This window comes from Adiantum capillus-veneris, chromosome 20, assembly GCF_014529385.1.
Source record: "Adiantum capillus-veneris isolate H3 chromosome 20, ASM1452938v2, whole genome shotgun sequence".
NCBI lineage: Eukaryota > Viridiplantae > Streptophyta > Polypodiopsida > Polypodiales > Pteridaceae > Adiantum > Adiantum capillus-veneris.
The window spans coordinates 109,630,660-109,646,001 of NC_140950.1; the positions used below are offsets into that span (position 1 = coordinate 109,630,660).

General features: G+C 43.8%; 1 protein-coding gene and 1 non-coding gene across 2 annotated transcripts in view; both read right to left on the reverse strand.

The window, feature by feature from the left end:
* Window positions 1–7,443: 7,443 nt before the first annotated feature.
* Window positions 7,444–7,515, reverse strand: TRNAD-GUC (transfer RNA aspartic acid (anticodon GUC)). The gene has a single exon. It is a non-coding gene; the product is annotated as a tRNA-Asp (tRNA).
* A 1,218-nt stretch (window positions 7,516–8,733) lies between these two features.
* LOC147433075 (uncharacterized) overlaps window positions 8,734–15,342 on the reverse strand; it is a 54,846-nt gene continuing 48,237 nt past the window's right edge. The window contains exons 7-8 of the mRNA XM_086492791.1: window positions 9,176–9,335; window positions 8,734–9,072 (exon numbers count right to left, since the gene is read on the reverse strand). Coding sequence (XP_086348917.1) covers window positions 8,951–9,072; window positions 9,176–9,335 — 282 coding nt within the window. The 3' untranslated portion in view covers window positions 8,734–8,950. The remainder of the gene's footprint in view (window positions 9,073–9,175; window positions 9,336–15,342) is intronic.

Here is a 15,342-nt window from a genome sequence, read left to right on the forward strand (position 1 = left end):
TATTTGTACTGCCTTACTTCTAGGCTCTCTATCAGGCGTGTTACGCATATTCTCTGCAATAGATCGACCAATAGCTTGAGCAAATGTTACCAAGTCACCTAAGTGAGCAGGCACCGTGGGTGAAGGCGCTCCAGAGACTACATGTGGAGTAGGTATTGGCATTGGGCTTGGCGCATAGGAAGCCTTTGGGTTCCACGTTGAGTACGATGTTGTGCCATGTGGTGGTCCATAGTTCATATGGGTGGCTCTAGGCATAGCAGACGTCGGATGTGACATGCTAATGCTAGCCGGTATAGTCCCATGGAAATAAGAACTTGTGTATTGTGGTTGTGGAGCATAGGTAGTTGAAACAATGGGAGGGGTAGGGACTACATGAGTACGTGGACCCATAGGTGCATACGATCGGTACGCATTTGTAGGTACTATTGCAAGCATTGAGCTACCATGCTAAGACATTATCTCTATTTTGCTTAAACGAGGTCCATGGTGTGTTTCTTGGCATGCCCATCATTGGGGTAGGCATGGTATCCGTGGTGTCATCAAGGGAAAGATGAGCTAGACTTGGAAAAGTAAAGCTATCACTTGTGGGCTCAGATTGCATTGAGACCCCTGGCGAAACAACATATGGGGGATCGATGGGACTCACTAGGGGAGTCTCCATTTGTAATAGAGTGGGTTGTTTCCCTTTGTCCGTGTCTAAAAATCGCATAGTATCCGTCGAAGGTATGTTTATTCCTTGATTTTGCCTCTCGGACTAGATAATCCTATGGATGACATTGCAGATCATGTGTTGTTGTTCCTCTAGACTAGTGGCACTAGATGTGGATTGTACAACTTCTAACCAACCCACATGGTATGTGTAGCCCATGTATAGGTCGGTCAAAGTCTCCGTGTGTAGGCCATATTCCCAATTTTCATTGAGAAATACCCCGTCCAAACTTGGTGTACTAGAGGGTTGCCGTGAGGTGGATGCAATGTTGCTTTCCGTGTTTTGGCTTTTAGTCACCGCTACCTTAGAGGCGACTTTGGAAGGTGGTAGCTCGGTAGTGCCATCATTAAATGAGGTAGGTAGAATGTCCACGTGGACACTCTGAGGGAGTGTGGGGTCTACAGGAGATGTGAATGGTGATTCTACTTCCCCACCCCCTTCGTTTACTTCACTAGCCGTAGGTTCAGAGCGCGTAGCTCTACTAAAAGTTTCCATCAAACGGCTAAACACACTAGTTCCAGGTTGTTGGGCCTAGCTAGGTACGGTTTCATTTGTTCCCCCGGGGCTTTGTGTAAGATGCTCTTCCATAATATCGTAGTCAGAGGAAGAGTCGCTAGCCGCTATATTTGAGTCTTGGGTTGCACTACCTTGGGTCCCCGCCGAGGACGTGGACCCTAGCGTGGAAGGATAGTGAGTACCCCCATAAATCGAAGCACTAGCTAGTTGTTCGGACTCTAGCACACGACCAGAGCGTAGATACATGTGATTTGGGTGCCCTAAAAGTGTCGGCAAGTACCCTCAAAGGTTACTTTCTTTGTTTTGTGGGTGTTTTGCACCCCGTTTTCTACTTGATTTTATTTTTTTTGATGTTTTTTGAATTTTTTTTAATGTTTGATTTTTTTGATTAAAGTGTCTGATATCTCGAAACGAGCGTATCACTTAGAGGGTCGCTGTGTGCTTTACAGCACAATTTTCGGGCATCTGACGTTCCATTGGTCCTCAAAAAATCGATTTTTAGCTACGTGTGAAGCTAAAATTCGTTTTTTTTTTTAAAAGGCGAATGAGGCCTAGGCCTGAGCGTGAGCTTGGGCTTGAGTCTAGGAGATATTCTCGATCCGGTCCTACCTTTAAATTTTTATTTTTATTTTTATTTTTATTTTTATTTTTTTAAGGATAAGGTCGCCGCGGCCTGCGCGAAAGCACACACACACTCTATCTACCTACTTCTAACTAATACACCTACTCTTACACACTAACACACTCTATTAACTCTCACTAATCTACTTCCTACATACTGTACACACAGAAAACTAACTACCTTAATACATAGAGAATAAACATAGAACCTTTGAAATCTCTATTAACAAAGAAAACTAACTACCTTAATACACAGAGAATAAACACAGAACCTTTGAAAACTCCATTAACAAAAAAAACACACATTATAACACCAAATTCCTCTTCTCAACACACACACACTCCTTCCTTACCTTTCCTACAATAGAAATTGCACCACGAAGAAGCACAGAGTGCTACTCGAGCTTCATGTATGGCATTCCCTGGCAGCGGCGCCAAAAATGTGTGCGTATGTCGCACGTGTCAATGCAAGGAACTTGCCGATACACCGTGTGCGAGCCACAAATGGCTCCAAGCACACAACAAGCCTAAACTAGTAAGCTCAAAGAAAGCGATGGTGTGTCACTCACCGCTCTACGCTTGCTTCGTGGAGGATTCCTCGCTGTGAAGAAGAAGGAGCTGCCGCTTCGCCGCGCTCAACCACTTCGCCGTCGTCGTGCCGTCGTCGCAATGCTCTCTCTCTCTCTCTCTCTCTCTCTCTCTCTCTCTCTCTCTCTCTCTCTCTCTCTCTCTCTCTCTCTCTCTCTCTCTCTCTCGCGCGCGCGCGCGCGCACACACAAGGAGATGAAGAAGAAGAAGATGGAGATGGAGCAAGAGCACTCGTCTATTGCACAAATGAGAGAATGAGTGAATTTTAGGCTTAGTTGACTTTTATATGAGCTCGCCCCATTCACACTTGGGCGCCCATGCTTAGCCAACTAATCCCTTGAATGTTCCAGTTAGAGTACGCCTCTCATCGGCGATCACTCTTACCCTTTTCCTATTGGACCGACAAGCCCAGTACCTGACTCTACCAAATAAATAATACAATGTCCGCCGTAGGTTACAACATCTGTCGTAGGTAACAGGGTGTCCGTAAGCCGTGAGGGTTAAGAACTACCTACCTTAGCCAAGCAATCCACGATGAGTAAGAGCAGGTTTCCACATCAGAACCAAGGGTTAATAGCCAAAGTTCCATGCAAAATTTAATACTAACAGAGTAATGCCTATAACCTAGGAGCTAGGTAAAGTAGTTAGCAATAACCAATGATAGAAATGGTAACCCATGCCAAAATCCACAAGCTATATCTTCATATGCAACCAATGTACCAAAAGGAAGTATTATCTTCAGGACCAAAAACCAATACCAAGAAAAACACAGCATTATCATGCCACTAGAACCAATCCTAATCATTTGAGCTATGTTTAAAGACCAAAATCGCACCAATCAACCGGGAGTCCAAATCTCATTGTATTCCAAGTTGTCAACATAGCATAAGCCAAGAGCCATGGAGCATTATAAAATTACACCCTCGAGGAGTAGAAAATCCGCAATCCAATAGATTAAACAGACAAATTTCAAATTTGTAAAGATTTTTTTAAAAGACTTTCACTGCACACTATTAGTCTTCTAAAAGTTTCCATTTTGATGTATGAATACCTGACCTATATATCATTTAGGCCAAAAACCAGAAGCATATATGAGGATAACCTATGTGTTTAGGCAACATGGCAGATCCCTATTCAGTTTAAGCCATATGCTCAGTTAATAAGATGTAAACCGCTAGCCCAATTCCATCATTTACAGGAGTATGAAGGAAAAAAAACGCGCAGACCAATCAAACCAACCAGTCGGCTTCCTCAACCAAGTATATATCATGAGCCACCCAAAAGCACCAAACTCAGTAGAGCGTCAGTATAAACAGTCATATATTATGAGCTAGTACCAAAAGCACCATAAAAACTAAGTAGAACATCAGTATATATCCAAAAGCACCATAAAAACTCAGTAGGACCAAGAACTAATTGTTTCTCAATCTTGAATTAGGTTTTAGACAGCAACCTATGAAGAACAGGCATCTACCACACAATCCATGTTGAGAATAGCCTGTGGTAAAGTTGAATGTCTTAAAACCCCAATCACCATACTTTGAAATTACTCAAACTTCTCTCTCTCTCTCTCTCTCTCTCTCTCTCTCTCTCTCTCTCTCTCAAGCAAGACAGATAGGTTAAGTAACCAAAGTCTAAGTGAGGGATTTAAATCCCTCACCTTTAGATAGAAAGGGGCAATAGGACAAGTCATCATCCTCCTCCTTCCATAGTTAGTGATTATGTAAGGCCATAGGAGTAATCCCATCTTCTTTAGTAAATGTACATGTAAGAATATTTGGACAAGGATACCAAGAATTAAGTGCTCCCAACCAAAGGATCTGCAAGAGAATGCATGCCTATATAATTATTCCATGAGAATGGGTGCACAATCCATCAAGGCAAAGCCTACATTAGTCTGACACCATGTCTATAGTATGAGTAGTATTGGGCCATACAATAGAAGCAAAGTAGAACTATTAGTATAATATATATTGCAAGAGGACAGCCCACCCATATCATGGAAGCTAAGAGGAAGGGAGAGAAACCCCATCTATTTAATTGTGAGAGCAATCCAGAATGATGGTAGTAGAGCATCAAAGAACATGTAAATTTACCTTTCACGGTGATGTTTATTAGTCCATCATAGGAGGGGAGGTGAGCATTAAAGCTACGATGTGCCCGGAACAAGGAAGACTGACAGGTTGCAGAGCATCTCGACGAGGACATTAATTTAGGGAGAGTTTTATTAAGGGGATAGTCCCACTAGACATGAAAGCCTCAGAGATTAGAGTGTGAAGCAAGACAACCTACTTAAGAGTTCAAGAATCCTAATGCTTTAAAATCAAGGAGACCACGGGTCCTATTAAGATCAGAGCATCACAAGGAGACTCCAACATCATGGTGAACACCACAGAACACTATATTCATCAGCACTATTATGCATATCATGAGCCACAATCACCCATTGAGGAAGTGCAAAGTAACTACCCAAGGTAATCACCCATAAGATAATAAATCCATCAGCTACATCAGTAGTTCAAGTATGTGTGTGTGTGTGTGCGCGCTCACGCGATGCCAACAAAAAGGAGTTTCTTTGTGGTCTTTAAAAGGGTCACCCCTCAAATTTGAAGCGCGGCACATCCATTTGTGTAGAAAGAAAAGGAGTTTCTTTATGGACTTCAATAGGAAAAGTAGAATAACCTTCACATTTGAGGATGGGAGGTGTGGCATTGTGTAGAAAGAAAAGGATAATTTCTTTATGGCCTTCAAACGGAAAACTAGAGTCTACCTTCAAATTTGACATATTGAAGGTTGGACACGTAGATGCCTCCATAGCTCTTTTTTTTTCAAGATTTTTAAGAAAAGTATAGATATATATATGAACCTGACATGATTTTCTTTTGATTTTATAATCTAGAAAAAGCTCAAACAATTAACTTAAGCAATGGTCACATGATGCATAGTTATCAATTATTTTTTGAAATTATTGGACCTCATGCATGGTCACACGTGCACCACTTATTTGTCTTATATGGAATTATACAAGGCCTTTTGAAACTATGAAAATTTTGGCATAGTTGCATCAATGACATCTTACTGATAATTGTGCTTCATGTGACCACATCCTTATTGATCTGATTGATCATTGGTCAAATTGAGCTTTGAGAAAGAAAGCGCCACATTTAAGGAGGTATAACCATATCGTACAAAATTTGAGATATTTAATTCCTTCTCAAGTGAAGGAGCTCAAACTAGGGCATCAAGTGCACAAGCTCAAGCCAAAGATGTACACTTCATTGACGCATCACTGTAAACCAAGAATGGGATATCCTACAAAAAAAATTTGGAGCAAAGACAAAGCAAAGTAGAATCAGTCTCAAGAAAAGTTTTCACATGGTAGCTATGCGTCAAGGGAGGATGTCTCTAGTCTTGTCAATAGACTAAGAGCATCATCAATCAACTCTTGTGAGGCTCCCAAAGAAGATAAAGTAGCAATTCTCTTGAGTGCGTTACCTCCATGATTTACCATATTGTCATAGTTTTGGAAGAGAAAGACTGTGGACCAACCTTACAACATGTTAGCTCATTGCATGAGGACGAGAGAAAGAAATTGAAAAAGTCAAGTTCAAATGGAGGAGCTTTAGTTGCATCTTCATTAGCATCAATAGTTTCTCCGCCAAGGTGAGTTTTCACCTCATCATTTGGACAGTTGTGGATCTATTTTATGTCATTGCAAAATATGTTCCTGTCTTGTTCGAGGAAAAACAATAATGATAATGGCTTCAAAGTTATATACACTTTTTTACAAGTTCTCCTTGCAAGAGACGAGCATCCGCTGGAATATTATCTCCTAACGTGGTGCTAGTGGTATCCCTTGGAATCAACATGGATGCATCTGTGTCTATCCATTTCTTATTGCGGAGCCTCAAACTTATCTCTTGGAGAAAAATGATAATATGTTTTCCTCCACAAGAAAGTATGGCATTTACTCTAGAAGTGTGGAAAATCTTATGCAAACATATAAAGAAAATTGTATCAGATAATTGTATCTCATTGCTAGCCTTAGGTATTGGAGCTAGTTGAGCCATAAAAGCTACAATTGCATTGCCTATACTTTTCTCCTTGATAAAAAATATGGTGGAGTTGATTGTCAACAATGTCAATGGTAGTATATGAAAGTAAGAGACGCTTCCTATAATTAGTAAAATGCAGAAGGGAAGGGCAAGTGCAGGGAATGAAAAGCCTCATGGCATAGGCAAGTCAAAAGGCCTTTTTCTCTATATTTAAAGAAGGGGCCTCGCTTGGATGCAATGTGTCTTTCCGTAGCGTTTTCTTTTGTAAGAGTCCATTGTCTTGACCTTCCTAGCCTTGCTTTAATTTTTGTTATGTATCTGCTATGTATGGGTGGATCTCTTTTCAGTCGAGTCTATGTCGAGGTGGCTCCCCTTGTAGCCGGATATTGTGATGCAATTAATTTGTGGTCTTGTGATGCATTGGCTCGGGTTGAGTAGGGTTTCTTTGTAATTGTTTTTGGATTGATATGAACATACTATCACACTCACAGTTGTGATTATTGCAACAACCAAAAAAAAAAGAGTTTCCATTGTCTTTACCTTCCCCTTAGAGGTCTTTTCTTTTCCTTAGAGTCATTAGGAGTGTTTAGGTATGAATTAAAAAATTTTAAGCCATTAGGAGCACGTATTGTTTTAACATCGTGAGCTACCGCTCGAAAGCTCGAAAGACATCGCATACCTAGCTAGGTGCACTTTTGGGATCTTGGTAGAAATAGTGTCGAGACTTGATTATTCAGAAAGACTGACATTCCTAAAGGAATCTTCAGCAGAATCTTTTTATGTTAACTTGACGTTAGGAAAAATATAAATATATAGTAGCGCACTCTCCATTTCAACCAAAACAAGGACAAAGGAGAGTCGCTGATTTTCGTAGGCACCTTTACGAAGTAACGTCCGGCCGGATTGCTTTGTTTTCATTTCGTTACTTCCCAATAAAAGAATGGAAACGCAAAACGCCGCTGCCGGGGATCGAACCCGGGTCACCCGCGTGACAGGCGGGAATACTTACCACTATACTACAACGACTTGCATGCTACAGGTCTAGCAATAATTAATAACATCTATAAAATTATCTGCTCTTTTTAAATGCAAGTACGAGTACTGTTGCTTTGCTCTCGAAACTAATACAGAGACGACAACAGTGTTGATAACTTGCTCTCATTCAAGAGAAAGGTGCTATTTACAGCAATAACAATGATCTTCTGTACTAGATGAGGCTGACTACAATATAAACCAACTTCCTTTTTGCCACAATTCTGCAAATGCATCTACAATATCTATCCTATGTTCCTGGCATGTAGGTGTGGGGAGCTCTTATCAAATTCACAATGTGTAAACTCAAACTCTGGCTCTTCTCTCGCACGGACTGAAACTGTACCAACAGGAAGAATCGTCTTTCTTCCATGTCCCTTGAGCCTATCTGAAAAGATAAGCCTCACATCCACATCATAATATGTACAATGGACTTGCTATCTTTGTTTGTTGGACAGCTTCTAAGCAACTTCATCTTCATATTGTTTAAAACATTTATGGAATTCTGATCCACCTCCCATGAAACAGAATCATAGAAACCCTCACATGCTTGCACCTCACAAGCACAACATTACTCGTTTTACAACCCCATTTCTATGCCATGTTCAAACTCATGGTCACACTCAAAGTCGCCTTGCCCAAGTGCACATGATTTCAACCCAACCATCTACCAATGACTGCTTTTTTGGCATTACTAGCATAATCGCACCAGTCTAAGTGCACATAGCAATGCAAATTGGACATCTAGAAATATGTTCGGATTTGTCTTTCCAAGGGGGTTTTCTTAAGGGACCGATATTGACAATTTTTTAAAAATTGATGTATGTTGAAGAGGCACTTGTCTAGAATTGGACATCTAGAAATATGTTCGGATTTGTCTTTCCAAGGGGCTTTTCTCAAGGGACCAATTTCAATATTATTTAAAATTGATGCAAGTTGGTTTCAATTTTTTGAAAACCTATGCTAAAGAGACTTTTGTTCCAAAATAAGGTCAAAAAAGTTGGGCACTCAACCAATCACCTTCACTTTTACTGGAACAAGGTGTGCGCATAATGATGGGCCACACACTTTTGGCCATTGCTACACCCTCCTTACTGGCACATCTAACCCTACATCATGTGATATTTTACAACTCATTCATACTGATTCAGTAAGAAGGGCTTCATAACTTAACCCCCAACATGATTGCACAGTCATTTCTAGCAGCATAGGTTAGCTATCTAAGAAAGGTTAATGATTATGGAGGAAATTACACATTTACAAAATTCTTTGGATCTAAATAGCAGTTAGTACGAAGGGCTTGATGGGTTCCTCAAGAGATAAAAATTCACATTTTCAAAAAAACCCAATTGGACAGTGATCACTTCCTTCCACGTGTGGGAGGGTAAGAATAATCATGAACTAGATGGGTTCCTCAAGAGATAAAAATTCACATTTTCAAAATAAGCCCAATTGGACAGTGATCGCTTCCTTCCACGTGTGGGAGGGTATAAGAATCATGAACTAGATCCAAAAGTGCATCTGATGCCAAATAATAGTCCAGTCTCCAACCTGATCATCAACAAAGACAATGGTTTTTAAGACCTTACAAATGCCACTAGCATGCATAGCAACATAAGACTGTTGCATATCTCGTCCCTTTTCTTTCACTTACCATGATTTTTTGGACGTGCTACCGTACGATAACCCCAATATGTATATGCCACCGCATTTGGATGCAACTTTCTGAAGGTGTCATGAAAGCCATTATGAAGAAAATTTTCTTCGAAGGACGTCCTTTCTTCATCTGTGAAGCCCGCACTTCTCCTATTTCCCTGCCATAATGGGTGACATGACCATTGTAAGTACATGGAAGTATCAGGTCTGTAGCAAAAATTTACTCGGCATAGAGCAAAGGTTCAAAGGAAATTTAAGTTGAGCAAGCAAAGAGATCACTAAAGCAATAAACCATGAGGGCAATGTACAACTTACAAGGCTCTCAACTCCTTCTGAGCATGAAAATCTCTCTCTCTCTCTCTCTCTCTCTCTCTCTCTCTCTCTCTCTCTCTCTCTCTGATAGAGGTGCACCGCTGGCAGGGACATGGATTCAGCTATTGTTATATGCTGATGATATTGTGTTGATCTCCGACTCTCCGGAGGGGATGCAACATCACTTGGATGCTTTGCATAGGTTTGCCCATGAAAGTGGTTTGTCTGTCAACCTTGGTAAAACCAAGGTCATGGTATTTAATACCACCCCACAGTGGATCAGGAGGTCAGGAGGTCAGCGCCTGCGTTCACATACGGCCAGGAGACAGTGGAGTATATAGATGCTTACACTTACCTTGGAGTGGTTTTTAGTGGACCAGCATTTTCATTGAGGAGAGCAGCAGAGACTAGATTGGAGAAAATGTGTTCACAGGTTCAGTTTCAGGAGCCTCAGACGAAGCTCTGGCTCTTTGACACTCTGGTGGCTTCTGCATTGCTCTATGGGGCTGAGATATGGGGGCCTTCATTGAATCATCACGGGAGGACAGGTCGCACTGATGGATGGGGGGACATGGAGAAGCCTCTAGTCTCTATGATCTCGCGGCTCATTAGAGCCGAGGCTTCAGTACCACGTGCCATTATCCGAGCAGAGCTAGCTGCCCCCCCCAGTAGTGGTTGAGGTGCTCACCAGATCTGTCTCCTTCATACACCGCATGTGGGAACTTCCCAAAGACAGATACGCCCGCCTTGCACTTGAGTCCTCTCGACAGCCATGCAGGGAGATACAGCATGTTGGTATGGGGAGATGACATCATGGTTTCAGGCACATGGGTTCAGCATAGACAGATTGCCCCCCTTCCAGTACTCATTGGATGCACCCTCTCTCACTCTTACACAGTCCGAGATCACCAGGCTCATCCGCCAGGACCTGACTCAACTAGACACTAGGAGGACATGGATACAGCCAGCACAGGAGCTGGGCACGAAGATGGCTTTCTACAGAGAGCATCTTACAAAGGACAGTTTTGTGACGAGGCCCAGATACATGGACACCAACTTGTCTCATGGGATACGATGTGCTATTGGCCAGATACGCACATCTTTACACCAACTGCAGATCGAGGCTAGGAGGTACAGTGGAGTACCAGCAGAGGCCAGGACATGCCCCTTGTGTGACATGGAGCCTGAGACAGAGTTGCACTACACATCCCACTGCCCCATCTACTACGAGATACGAGGCCGCTTCCACTGCTTGTTCAAAGAGGGCTTTGGACCGGGGAGATCTAGACGCCCACGACTACGGAGGACTACACAGTATGGACGGAGGCTACATCAGAGGATTCGGATCACTTTGGCCCAACATGCACGACGCTCAGTCAAACTGCTGACCATGGAGGAGATTGATGAGATCCGCCAGCGACCGATGCTGGGTCTCTTGTGATTTAGCTATCCCTGCTAGCTGCTTAGTTCACACCTACCAGTTTAGGATTCCATAGTAATTTTATTTTGTCATTTTGTTATTCTGACTTTGTATCAGATCCACCACATTGTAACGCTCTGGTCTCATAGGTCACTTTTGCCTTATGAAGACGTTAATTTATTCCATTTCATTTCTCTCTCTATGGACCTCTTGTGATCCACATGAGGTCTCAGCTTTTTAGTTTTCAGTTCCTTTTATTTTGGTACTCAGACATTGTATCAGATACATCAGGTTGTAACTTCGTGGTCTCATAGGTCATTTTGGCCTTTTGAAGATGTTAATAGAACATTTCATTTCCTCTCTCTCTCTCTCTCTCTCTCTCTCTCTCTCTCTCTCTCTCTCTCTCTCTCTCTGTGGACCTCTTGTGATCCACATGAGGTCTCAGCTTTTCGTTTTCAGTTCCTTTTATTTTGGTACTCAGACATTGTATCAGATACATCAGGTTGTAACTTCGTGGTCTCATAGGTCATTTTGGCCTTTTGAAGACGTTAATAGAACATTTCATTTCATTTCAAGTTGAGCAAGCAAGGAGATCACTAAAGCAATAAACCATGAGGGCAATGTACAACTTACAAGGCTCTCAACTCCTTTTGAGCATGAAAATCTCTCTCTCTCTCTCTCCCTCTCTCTCTCTCTCTCTCTCTCTCTCTCTCTCTCTCTCTCTCTCTCTCTCTCTCTCTCTCTCTCTCTCTCTCATGAAAATCAGCAAGACGTTAATAGACTCTGGGCGAGGCCAACCAGGGCGAAGGCGAGCAGTCAGCCCAGGCGAGTGGCGAGCAGGCAGTCCAGAAAGAGGAGCGAGGGGCGAGCAGTCAGCCCAGGACGAGGACCGTTCTGTGGTCGGACTGAGGACGAGGACAAGGGGCGAGCAGGCAGCCCAGGACGAGGGACGAGTGGCGAGCAGGCAGCCCAGGACGAGGGGCGAGCAGTCAGCCCAGGCGAGTGGCGAGCAGGCAGCTCAGGATGAGGGGTGAGCAGGCAGCTCAGGACGAGGGGCGAGGGGCGAGCAGTCAGCCCAGGACGAGCAGGCATTCTCTCTCTCTCCTGCAACGAGCGAGCAGACAGGAGCCTCTCACGCTGTAGACACAGCAGCGCACCACCCCTTCCCTTCTGTACAACCACAGTAACTTCACGTGCTGGTCTCTCTCTCTCTCTCTCTCTCTCTCTCTCTCTCTCTCTCTTTTGGGGCGAAGGGCGAAGGGCGAGCTGAGGTAAGGACGAAGGGCGAAGGGCGAGCTGCTAGACCTGGGCTTGGTGACGAGAGCGAGGCCAACCAGGGCTAAGGCGAGACCTCTACTGGTGAGGGCCTTGGCTCAGAGCTTACTTTGTTCTTCTCTCTCTCTCTCTCTCGGATGGACCAACCAGCCGAGGATGGTGATGCAAGTGGCTTCACCACCCCACAAAAAATGAAAGCAACATTCAAGCGGAGGAACAGAGATAGTATACTCTCGCCAAGCTCTCTGCGGGCAGCGAAAACAGTCAGAGTCCAAGATGATTTAATGATGGAGAGGGTTCAAGTGATGATTAAATCTGAGCTCAGCTTTATGAGAGATGACATCAGGAAAGAGATGTACGCAAACGCAGAGAGTTATAAGAATTCTATGTGTGCAAATATGAGGAAAGAATTGGATAAAGCGATGCGTGGAAAGCATGATGACATGTATCTATCTGTGAAAGGAGAGATGCAAGCTCTAATGCAGGCAGAAGTAAATGTAATGGAATGTATCATGCAGAAAAAGTTGGATGAGGCAATTGCAAGCTTCGAATCTTGGAAAACCAATGTGGAAAATTGCATGAAGGAAAAAGATGCAGTGATTGAAGAGCTTAAAGGGGAACTTGCAGCTTGCAAAATTATGCCCAAAACGGAGGGGAAAAATCAGCCCTCGATGTTAAAGGAGCTCGAAGATATTAAGGAGCAGGTGAAAAGTCTACGCGAAGGGGAAGAACAAAACTCGAAAGAGGCTTCCTCATGGGCGGAGCGCCTTTGTAAAACACAGGAGAAAGTTGACGAAGCAGAAAAATGGATTGAAGGTGCAAAGGAAGGGAAGGACCGGATGCCAGAAGCCGCACAGACTTCTACCATCATCAATATGACCATTGATAAGGAACAAAAGAGGAGCACTAGAGCCCTCCATGTGCGTATTACTGGTATCAAAGACACCGAAAATGTAGAAGACGAAGTGAAGGAACTCTTGCAGCCCATGGGCATCCCGGAACCTATGCACACAGGTGCTTGGAGAGTAGGAAAGAAGGGAGTGGATGGGAAGGGAAATGTCAAAGAGAGCACTTATTTTGCGTTTCCCGACTTTGGACACAAGGAAGGAATTCCTGAAGAAGAGACCAGCACTTAAGAAAACTGGAATATTTATGGGGGATGACCTTACTTTAGCACAAATAGCACATATGCAGGAGTTGATGCCAGAGATCAAGGCAGCAAGGGAGAAGGGGAAAATTGCCTTTTATAGAGGAGGGAAAGTAGTGGTTTTGGAAAGACGCACAACATGACGGTGCGAGACATATGGGACCACACTCCGGATGGCGGCATGGAATTGCAATGGATCATATAGGCTGGATGTGGGTGCTTTTGAGGATAACTTCAGAGATAGAGACATTGTCTTTTACTCAGAGACACATCAGAAATCCGGACAGTTGATGCCAAGTGTGACTGGTTATTTATGGGAGACTGCTTGTCGGCCAGACGCTAAATCCCAGCATGGGAGTCGAGGTTCAGGAGGGATAGCAGTCTTATTCAAGGAGTTGTTGTAGCCGCTATTACAGATTGTCCGGAGAGATGACCAGGCGAGATACATGTGGGTGAGACTGAGAGCTGAGACAGGCAGATTCTTATACATTGCTATATGTTACTTTCCCCCTAGCACATCAGTCTATACCTCACCTAGAGGGCAATCCCCTTTCTCTATACTTGATGATGACATATGGGAGTTCTCTAGAGATGGAGATATCATTCTCTTGGGAGACTTTAATGCCAGGACGGCCAACTCCCAAACGGTATTTTATGATACCTCGGAGGAGATGCTTAGAGAGATGGATATATCGGAGATGGGGCTTGACAGACACTCACAGGATAGAGAGCACACAGAGTATGGGAGATATCTCATGGAGATGACTACTACGCATGGTCTGGCCATACTTAATGGTCTAGAGATTTTTCCTTCGTCTGGGGGATTCCACACAGACATGGAGCCAGTGTCATGACTTCACAGAGCTTCATCTCTAATATTCAGGATCTCAGTGTGGGTCCTAGGCCTGTTGGAGTAGCAGTGGACCATGCTCTCCTGACTTTTTCAGTCTCTTTCCAGTATAGTGCCTCTCAGACACCACGGAGGATTGCACACACACGGTATACTTTTACACCAGAGACGGACTCAGTTTATGTGGAAGAGATTTACAGACGGATGTGGGCAGCCGAGCCTGTATATACCGTGGAGGAGATCACCACTTTATTGACGGAGATCTTGCATGGGGCAGCAGCAGAGGCATACCCACACACTCAACCAGATCAGAGAAGACGTTCTGGGAACATGCCTCAGAATAGTTGGTATGATGAGGAGTGCAGAGAGATGAGAGTTCAGATTCAGAGCGAGCTTATACTTGGAGTCATTACATATAGACAGTCTCGGATTTCCCTTCGGCGTTTAGTGCGACGGAAGAAGCGGGCCTTCTTAGCCCAGATGGAACATGATTTGTATCAGCTCTTTTTGAGTCGAGATTCAGGTGAGGCCTGGCGTCTCTTCCATGAGCACTCACCTCCTCCAGTGATTACTTCTCCCGAGATTTGGGGTCAGTATGCAGCATCATTATATACAGTACCTGGGCAACCACCATTACCAGACTCTCTAGAGCCATGTCTAGCCACTAGTACCTTCTTTACCACTGAGATGGTGAAGAACGCCATTGACAGGATGAGGACTAGGCGAGCATATGATCATGATGGTTTGGTGGCAGAGCACTTGATACATGCTAGAGATTTACTGTCAGAGGTTCTTGCGCGGTTGTTTAACCGTGTCATGTGTGAGGGACTACCCGAGTCTTGGAGGTTATCTACAATTGTACCTCTCTTCAAGGTAGGGAACCCCACGGTGCCACGGAACTACTGTACTATTATGATAGGGCACACATTGGCACAGTTGTATGCATCCATTCTTGAACAGCAACTGAGTAAATGGGCAGAAAGTGAGGGCATACGAGCAGCAGGACAGGCTGGATTCAGGAGGGGTTTCTCCACTTTGGACCATATTCTTACACTCAGAGCCATTATTGAGGAGGGTCGGGCACATGGGAGACAGATGTATTGTTGCTTTGTGGACTTCCACAAAGCATTTGACACAGTGCCGAGGGCCAGATTGATGCAC